Source organism: Arachis stenosperma, chromosome 6 (assembly GCF_014773155.1).
Source record: "Arachis stenosperma cultivar V10309 chromosome 6, arast.V10309.gnm1.PFL2, whole genome shotgun sequence".
Lineage (NCBI taxonomy): Eukaryota > Viridiplantae > Streptophyta > Magnoliopsida > Fabales > Fabaceae > Arachis > Arachis stenosperma.
This window is the reverse complement of record NC_080382.1, coordinates 21,122,933-21,133,254: the sequence shown is the minus strand read 5'-3', so window position 1 is coordinate 21,133,254 and position 10,322 is coordinate 21,122,933. Positions and strand designations below refer to the sequence as shown.

Here is a 10,322-nt window from a genome sequence, read left to right as displayed (position 1 = left end):
TTTTATTAACCCGTAACATATTTTTAAATGAAATTCAAATTAACAGATTACTTAAGCTTATATTTAATAAAACCACTTAGAATGCGTGAGAATTAAGAGTTTAAGAAAAGAAATATAATAGTGTATTATAATAAAAGCAGTTTTGGTAATATTAGTATTTTGTTAGAAATGGTGTGAAAGGGGAAAATAGAAAAAGGTCGGTCAAAAAGGGAAGGAATGTGGAAAACGGCGCCGTGAGTGAATAGACATAAAAGTGCCACGTGTCGCATATGAGTGAAGGCCCCACTCCCACTAGCTTTGTCGTGAACCACACGCGTGATTTACAGTCAAACATCACAACTACGTCGTAAACCCCCATTCTCTCTCTCATATTTTCTAGTTTCTACCAATAATTCAATTATTTAATTCATGTCTTGTCTAAATCTATTCAGTTTTGAATTTACCAAAACTTGCTACCAGGCAAATATATTCTTCTTAAATATTTCAAAATTAAGTAAAATGTATATTTTATTAAAAAGAGTAAGATGAATAGCATTCCATTGCCATGCTAGACATGGTGGAATGATGTCTATTATTTTTTGTGTTCAATAAAAATATATGCGACATCGTTTTAATATATATTCAAATTATGTTGTATTTGTTTTTATTGAGCATAAAAAATAAACGACGTTATTTTATTAGTATCTAGCACAATAGATTTATTATCTTATTTGTTAAATCACTACTGAATCAAAAAACACTATAATGCATAGAGATTAAATTTTCAAAAAAAAAAAATAATACTATAATTGAAATCTGAAAAATTAAATTAGTATATAATGTGAATCTCAAAAAACACTTTAAGAATTTATTATTCTATCTTAATAATAAAATGTACATTGTCTCAGAATATTATAATATCCTCTTTTAATTTGATAAACAGTTGCGTTATCTTTTATTAAAAATAGACAAAAAGTTCTTCACTCTCAATATTACAACTTAATAACCTTGGTTATTAGTACATAATTTTCTGTAAATTGAATAATGTTTTTGTAAAAAGGTCTATAACTTTGGACCAAGACAATAATCATGAAATACCTTAAAAGGCACGAAGAAATAGAGAAGTAAATATAATTATAATCAATTATGAGGATGATGTAATGCTAATGGGGGTATCCCAAAGAAAATGCTAATGGGGGCAGGTGAAATTAACAGCAAATTTGGAACATCTTAAACATTGATGTGACAAATTGGCGATACATTAATAAATCATCTTAGTTTGTTTTCTAGTATGTAATGCTTGCTAGGTACATGCATGTTTTTATTTTTTACTTTAAAAAAATGTATCTTATATTAGTTTAAGTGGCACAATCAGATGTGACTACATCATGAAAAAAGAAATGAGTTACAATTGTAACCCAAAAAGATGTACAAATGTGCTTATTATCGATAAACGAGTTTTATTTCATCTAATTCATTGGTGGACTTATAAGTTTCGAGTGAAATTACTTGAGATTAAGTACAATATATGTATACACACAAAATTAATACTAGCCAACAAATATTCTGCCATCAAACACTTGATTTTATTAGTAAAATTCACACTATAATTCACTTAAGTTCGATTTGATAAAAAAAAAAAACTCTTAATGCCACATATTACAATATATCTATATAATTAATGATATTGTAAGATAATGTCACATATTACAATATAATTAATTAACATGTCAAATCAATAATACATGATATATATATCATATGTTATCTGATATGCTATAAATTTATTTAAAGTCAAATTAATTTCTAAAAATATATACTAAATTATTTTCATCTCAAAATTTAAAAAATTAATTAAATTAATTTTTATATAAATTTCTTATTTTTTGTCATAATATTAATTTTTAAATATTATTTAATACTACTAATTTTAATACAATTTTTAGATATTAATAAATAAAACTATTTTTTTTATAAAATAATAAAAATAATTAAATTATTACAAAATTATTTTATCAAATGTATTTTTAAAATATTACATTTTTAAAATTTAATTTTTTAGTTATTTTTTATTTAAATAATCTTATCAAACTATTATTAATTATATACTTAAAAAAATAATTTATCTATATAAAAAATTCATTACAAAAAAACTAAAACTTAAAAATATAAAATCTAAAAATACATATAAAAAATAATTTTGTAATAATTTAATTATTTTATTTACAAAACATTTATTTATTAAGGTATAAAAAATAAAATAAAATTAGTAGAATTAAAAATTTAATATTGTAAACAAAAAAAATTATATAAAGATTAATTTTACTAATTTTTAAATTTTAGTAATAAAAATGATTTATGTATGTATTTTTAAAAATTAATTTGACTTTAAATAAATTTATGACATATCAAATAATATGTGACACATGTGATATGCTATGTGGCATGTGTCCCTAACTTGACACGTTAACTAATTATTTTGTGACATGTGTTATTAATCTATCACATCATCATATCACATAATACTTAACATGATAAGTCATTATCTAGAAACAATTTGATTTATATTTTATTTTTTTAGATAATAATATGATTAATTTATTTTTTTTAAAATCAAATTTAAGAAACAAATGATCAGTTCCAAATAAATTTGACTATTAATAAATAAATAAAGATTCTTTGGGGGAGTATGAAGGCAATGACTTGTGGCAGGGTTCATCTGCTTCCTTTTTCAGAAAATTTAAAGAGTGTTTTTAAATATTACTTTCCCAACTAAGCTAAGCTCTCTGCATATCATAGTCTGTAGGTGTACTGTGCTTTCGTGTTTCTTTGGTTTGCTCTTTCTTTTTACATTATTTCTTATTTTCATTTATTACAAATGCCAACAATAATCATATTATTACATACATTTACTATCTGCATAAATAAATATTACACTTTTTTAATGTATTTATACTTCTAAATTATATTTAAGTATATCTAAAAAATGACATTTATTTTTAAAATTAACAACATTGATGTATTTTTTAAATACTATTTCTAAAAATAAAAAGTAATATAAAAATGGGCTTAGCTTCTAAAGCTGCAAAGTGCAGAATATACACAACACATAGGACATAGCAGGAGGCATGCATTAATATATGGTACCTCTTTGAACCAATAATTAAAATAGAGAAGACAAAAGAGAGATATAAGAAAGTTTTTAATATTTTGTATTGTAAAATAAAATTGAAGTAGAGAATATTAATTAAAAAAAAAATAAAAGTTTTGGTTGGGTCAAATGTCTCTACAGCAATAGTCCACGTATCATATGAGTGCTTGAGAATTGAGTAGTAAGTAACTAATAAGAAGAAAGAAGAAAGAAAAAAGCAAAGTAAGAAAGCACAAACCATGGACCATGGTTGCTGCAGCAGTATCAGCATCAGTGGTGTGTTGTTGTGAATTGTGATTGTGATGGGTGGTTTCATTGAAAGGTTAATTTCTTTTTCAAGCATAGAAAACAAAATGAAAATGAAAAAAGAATAATAATTATAATATTAGCAGCAAAAAAGTAAGAGTCTTTCTCTCATTTCATGCTGCTTTGATACGCGTGCTTGTGTTGCAAATTGATGATGGCTTTTAACTCATTCTTACTTTGATCCCAGCCCCCTATGCTACTTCTACTACATGCCACCCTTTTCTTCTTTATGAGAAGAGAAAAAACAAAGATCTGCACTTTTTGCAGGTTCTTTGTTCTCTTTTGGATTCTTCTTTGTTTCCTCCGACAACTTATAAGGATCATGAGATTCTCATTCTCATTCTCATGTTAACAACGACATCATTAATACTAATACTATTATATGGTCCCAGCTCAAACACCCCCTATTATGTTTTCTAATGCACCACTTGTGTTTGTGAAAATTATCCTCTTTTGAAGCTTGTGTTTTGGGGGTTGTTTGGTTTGGTGGGGATGAAGCTTATGTGAAGTTTTTTTTTTTTTTTTTTTTGAGGTTGTTTATGAAGGAGTAGAAAAAGAGGTTCCTTTTTTGGGTGGCTTATGTTTAAAAACGTAGAGAGTGGTGCAGCATTAATGGCTTCCTTAGAAGAAAAGGTTAAAACTTGTGGTGTTGGTGTTGTTGGGGGTCAAACTCTAGTTGCTGAGATGAAGCTCCTCAAGGAAATGCAAGAACAGTCTGGTTTGTAATCTTTGTTTTATCTTTCCACTTAATCTTTCCCCTGTTAATTAATAATGGATGGTTAATTATATGGTTTCATCATTCATCAAGCTAAATATTTCACCCTTAACCTTTTTCGCCTTCTTTTTATGATGATGGTAATTTCAGGGGTGAGAAAGACTTTGAATTCAGAACTGTGGCATGCTTGTGCTGGCCCTCTTGTCTCTTTGCCTCAAGTGGGAAGTCTTGTTTATTACTTTCCCCAGGGACATAGTGAGCAGGTACATCTCTTCTTCTGATAAAAATTTCAGTGCTAATTCTAATGCTAAATCTTCATTAGTGCTTCATTAATATTTATATTAGGGAGGGGGAGTCCCTTTTGGGGTAAAAATATTAATGATGTAGAAGAATTGCTAGTTGTTACTAGTGTCACAAGCTTCTTTTGTGAATTTAACCATTCAAGATTCTGTTATTATCTTAGAAGCTTTTCAATTCTGATTGGTAGAGCATAGTTTTGTTGACTTAAGCCATGTGTGTGTGGCGTGGACCCTTTTGTGTTGTGAATCTAAAACAGGTGGCAGCTTCCACCAGAAGAACAGCAACATCTCAGATTCCAAACTATCCAAACCTTCCATCTCAGTTGCTCTGCCAAGTTCAAAATGTCACACTTCATGTGAGTCTGGTTCTTCTGGGGCTAGTTTGATTCTCCAAATTCTTTCTTTATTCTTTGTATTAGTCTTGAGTTCCACATTTTTCAACTTCAAAATCATCACAACTTCTCCAAATGCTTACCTTTTCTTGGTTTTTCTATGTTATTTTATAGGCAGACAAAGATACAGATGAAATCTATGCTCAAATGAGTCTCCAGCCCTTGAATTCGGTAAGCTAGAATATTAGTATATTACTACCTCTATTCAAAAGAAAGATGTGTCACTTTCAAAATTTAGTATATTGATAAATCATGTATTTTAATGTATATATCATATCTAGATACATTTTGTTATGAATGTACCAAATTTTCAAAGTGACTTGTATGTTTATCTTACTTCTTACCCATTCAAATGTTAAAAAGTTTTTTGTGATATTGGTCATTCTCCTTAGCTTATGTTTGTATGTTTCAGGAGAAAGATGTGTTTCCTATATCTGATTTTGGCCTAAAGCACAGCAAGCATCCAACTGAGTTTTTCTGCAAAACTTTGACTGCAAGTGACACCAGCACACACGGCGGTTTCTCAGTTCCACGGAGGGCGGCAGAAAAGCTCTTTCCTCCACTGGTATGGCTATAAACTCAGTTGGAATTCCTCTTTGCTTTTGCTTGAAATGTTGTATCAATCTGATTTTATTTTATTTTTTCTTAATTTTTCACTTTCATTTCAGGACTACACAATTCAGCCTCCAACACAAGAACTAGTTGTCCGTGATTTGCATGACAATACTTGGACATTTCGACATATATACCGGGGTGGGGGTTCTTTTAGTGTTCAACTCTGTCTTTCGCTTTGGTAGAAAAATCACTATTTTCATTTTTCTTTCCCTAAAACCTGAGCATAAAACACCAAAAATTAAGACAGAATTTAATCAGGTATTTTTGTCAAATGCATATTTGTGTATTATTTTGAGAGTGCTCCTGACTTGCAATTTTTACAATTGTGTGTGTAGGTCAGCCCAAGAGACACCTTTTAACAACAGGATGGAGTTTATTTGTCGGATCAAAAAGGCTTAGAGCAGGAGATTCTGTTCTATTTATCAGGTAATTTGGAAATTATGTAACTAGGATTCTTCCTTGGCAAGTTAATCTTTTTATCAGTTATGATTACTAAAACCATGTTTATACATTTTCAAGGGATGAGAAATCACAACTGCGAGTTGGTGTTAGGCGTGTTAATCGCCAACAAACAACATTGCCATCATCAGTTCTTTCTGCTGATAGCATGCACATTGGTGTGCTTGCTGCTGCAGCTCACGCGGCTTCTAACCGAATTCCTTTCACTATTTTCTATAATCCAAGGTATGTTTGATATTTTTGACACGTTCATTGCATACAAAACTTGTGAGGGTAATTTTTTTAAGTGTCTGAAATGTTTGCTTTCTACTTATTGGTAGGGCATGCCCTTCAGAATTTGTTATTCCACTTGCTAAGTACAGAAAATCTGTATATGGGACACAACTCTCAGTTGGCATGAGATTTGGTATGATGTTTGAGACAGAAGAATCCGGTAAGCGCAGGTAATTTTCCGATCCTTGGATTAAGCTGTACTATAATATGGCTGCTGGACCATTCAACTGTGATGTGAAAAATCCTTAACAAGCAAGAAAAGTTGACATATGCTTCATCATCCTGCAGGTATATGGGTACAATAGTTGGTATCAGTGACTTGGATCCTTTGAGATGGCCTGGTTCTAAGTGGCGAAATATTCAGGTAGTTAATAAAAAAGTTTAATGTGAAGTTCGATCATTCATAATTTGTTGTTTAGTCCAACTATTTTTCTATGAGCAGGTGGAGTGGGATGAACCAGGATGTGGTGACAAGCAGAATAGAGTTAGTGTATGGGAAATTGAGACTCCTGAAAGCCTTTTTATATTTCCTTCTTTAACTTCGAGTCTAAAACGGCCATTACAATCTGGATTTTTGGGTAAGTTACTTGATCTGTGTTCCCTCAAATATCGATGAGCTTTCCTGTGTCTGATAAGTTAATGTTGATTGGTGCAGAAAACGACTGGGGAGCTTTGATACGAAGACCATATATAAGAGTTCCTGAAAACGGTGCAATGGAGCTCGCGAATTCAATGCCAAATATCTACTCTGAACACCTGATGAAAATGCTTTTGAAGCCACAACTAATGAACAATAATGGAGCCATGGCCATGCAACAAGAATCTGTTGCTATGAGAGGTACTCTACAAGATGCAAAGACCACACAGGCACCAGAGAACCATAAAGTTAATCTTGCTAGTACAGAGAACCTGCCACTGAAAAATTTGTATTCTCAATCTGTTCCTGAACAAGCTAATGTCGTGAACTTACATTCTCAAGCGAAAAATGATAACCATATGTCTTCTGGAACAGTTATTGATAAGCCGAAGCTCGAACCTGAGGTATTAAATGATCAAATGTATGAGATTCCATCTGGAGGAACAGGAACCAACATTGAAAAAGTGGCCTCAAATCCTGCCAACTCTCAAAGTGTTGCGAACCAATTGGCATTCCTTAATCAAAACCAGAGTCAGTCACTTGCGCAATCCGGTTCATGGCCTATACAACCTCAGTTAGAATCATCGGTATCCCATCCTCAACTTGTTGACATGCCTCAAGGTGATTCTGCAATTGCAAACAGCATGCTTCCTCAGCTAGACATTGATGAATGGATGGTGTATTCTTCTAACCAAACTTTTGCTAACCAAAACCGATCAACTGGGCCGGTATCAGATTTTCAAGAGCATTCTGCCACACTTCAACCTCAAGTAGTGAATCCTCCCATGCCAATGAACCAAGAAGTGTGGGATCAATATGTCAAGAATTTTAAGCTTTTGTCTCAAGTAGACCAGATGACATCTGTCTGTCAGCCGGGGATGTACAGCCTCAATGGTATATCGAGTTCAAACAATTTGAGGGATCTTTCAGCTGAGAGCAATAATCAAAGTGAAATTTGTGTCGATGTTAGTAATAGTGTAAATACAACCATGGTTGATCCTTCAACTTCAAGCACCATTTTGGATGAGTATTGCACACTGAAGGAGAGGGATTTCCAGAATCCACAAGATTGCATCGTCGGCAACTTAAGTTCTAGCCAGGATGTCCAGTCTCAGATAACCTCTGCAAGTCTAACTGAGTCACATGCCTTTCCTCTGCAAGACAACTCAGGTGGTACATCTTCAAGTCATGTTGATTTTGATGAAAGCAGCTTTCTGCAGAATAACTCATGGCAACCAGTTGCTGCGCCCGTGCGAACCTACACTAAGGTTTGCTGTTGAAACCTCTTTCCAAATTCACAGTCATGCTAAGATATCTTACAAATGAATGACATTTATGCTACTAGCATTTTTCCTAATAAAAAATCCATTGTATCAACTGCATCTAATCATCATGGTTTTGTTGATTCAATGCTGACAGGTGCAAAAGGCAGGATCTGTAGGAAGATCAATTGATGTCACAACTTTCAAGAACTACGAAGAGCTGATCCGCGCGATTGAATGCATGTTCGGACTAGATGGTCTGCTGAATGACACCAAAGGTTCCGGCTGGAAACTGGTGTATGTGGATTATGAGAGTGATGTTCTTCTTGTTGGGGATGATCCTTGGGAGTAAGTTTCTGCATTCTCTTGTAATGTGGATTTATGAAAATATAATTATATGATGAAATAGCATGTCATCTGATAATTTCCTTCATTTAAATGTTCTGCAGGGAATTTGTCGGCTGCGTTCGATGCATCAGAATCTTATCGCCTTCAGAAGTTCAACAGATGAGTGAAGAGGGAATGAAGCTTCTCAACAGTGGAGCCTTGCAAGGGATCAATGTTTGAATATTAGGTAGTTGCCTATATATAATATCACTTAAGCCATTCTTTGCAATTTCATTGCAACACTGGCATCAAAGTGTTTTTTCTAATTCAAGAAAAAAATATCTCAAAAGTAAAGTTATTTGTTGTAGAATTCCTATGTTTCAACCTTGTAATGACACAAAGGTTCTATGTAATGTATGAACTAAGTAACACTTTTGGCAAAGAATGGAGTATTAGGTGTATGGAAAAAACTTGAAGACAAGGTTGGTCTGAGTTTTAAGAAAGGTCACAGGCTAGAATGTTCTAATGAGCCAAAGATTACATACTTAATGTCATGTTGGGTGAGACATTCTTGCAAGCAAGTGGAAATATTATGCTTTATTTGCTTATAGCATATGACTTGCAACTTGTCAAATATTAGATCTGTTTCAAAATCAATTTAGACCAGTTATCCGTTAGAATGTCAATGTATAAAGACATAATTGTCGAAAATATTGATATTTTAATGTATTATTTTGTCTAAATTGATAGATACTTTAAGATTAAAGAAGTAATTAGCTATTTTTGCTCTCTTCTTGAATTAGTAACATTTTTGCATTGAATTTACATCTTGTTAACTTGATATGTGAAAACTTAAGATGCAACATGGAAATTTGTGCATTAGCTCTTGAATTTTAATACTATTCTGGTTGCTTAGTTTTTTCCCCACTTCTTTTGTTTCCCAAACTAAATATAACACCATTCGAAGCAATCCAGCAGGCAGTAGTTAAGCAACTTGTGTTCCTATGAATCATGGTAATAAATAAATGGTCAAATAGTCATCATTAGTTACATTGGTCAGATCAATTTGGAGTTCAACTGGGTGCATTTTTCAATTTAATCTTGGTTTTTGGCGCTCCAGTTAATATTTTTTGACTCCCTAGTATGGTGTCAATAATGTATTCAGAAATTGGTCTGTGATCTTGAAGTATTGTTTACTTCATTCATGGAAGTTACTTCAGCTTCACCTATCATTACTTTATATATTTATTGTTTCAATCATTGTTCCAGACCTGTAATTCGAAGATGGTCTTTGGTCGAGGCAAGTCCTATCTTCTCACCACTCTATCATGGCCGGACGACCTCCGGCCAGAAACCTGTAAAAAGTACGCCGTCGCTCAAATACGAGATCATACACTTGGTGATCTGGTGTGTTTGGAAAATATAACTTCCTTTTTTAGTTCCTTTTATTCTTAGTTGTTGCCATATCTTATGGTAGTTATTACTTGCAGCCACTTTTTGGTCGTTGCTGTTTAGGTATTCTACAACTGTCAAGGGTCGATAATGCGATATTCGATTCGAATTGAATAGTATTTTGATGTTTAAGGCAACTGAGTTGTAATCTCTTTAATTTCAAGAAAATGGTGATAGCAGCAGCCATAGGTTAAACATTATAGGGACACTATTATTATGGTGGATTAGTGGCTATGTAAAACAGCAACTGTTTGTTTCTGCCATTGAATAATGAGAAGTTTACTCAGGAAGCACACACTGACATAACATAATTCATCTCAATTACTATGTTTCATGAGAGCACAGAACGGTTCTCGAGTTATTGAAAGAAATAAATAGATAGCTTCAACTTTAAGTTACTCATAATAATTAGAGACATTGCATAGTTTAAGATATTAAAAGCAAATCCATGCCCT

The 10,322-nt window shown here is 32.2% G+C and overlaps 1 protein-coding gene across 1 annotated transcript; it reads left to right on the top strand.

Annotated features, from left to right (window-relative positions):
* The first annotated feature begins 3,489 nt into the window (after positions 1-3,489).
* LOC130936580 (auxin response factor 5) lies at positions 3,490-9,028 on the top strand. The gene is made up of 14 exons (XM_057866673.1): positions 3,490-4,154; positions 4,302-4,414; positions 4,708-4,806; positions 4,957-5,013; positions 5,255-5,407; positions 5,511-5,595; positions 5,793-5,883; positions 5,977-6,141; positions 6,237-6,359; positions 6,478-6,553; positions 6,632-6,767; positions 6,845-8,094; positions 8,246-8,436; positions 8,538-9,028. The coding sequence occupies exons 1-14, from the start codon at positions 4,016-4,018 to the stop codon at positions 8,653-8,655; spliced, it is 2,796 nt and encodes a 931-aa protein (XP_057722656.1). The 5' UTR covers positions 3,490-4,015; the 3' UTR covers positions 8,656-9,028.
* The last annotated feature ends 1,294 nt before the right edge of the window (positions 9,029-10,322 follow it).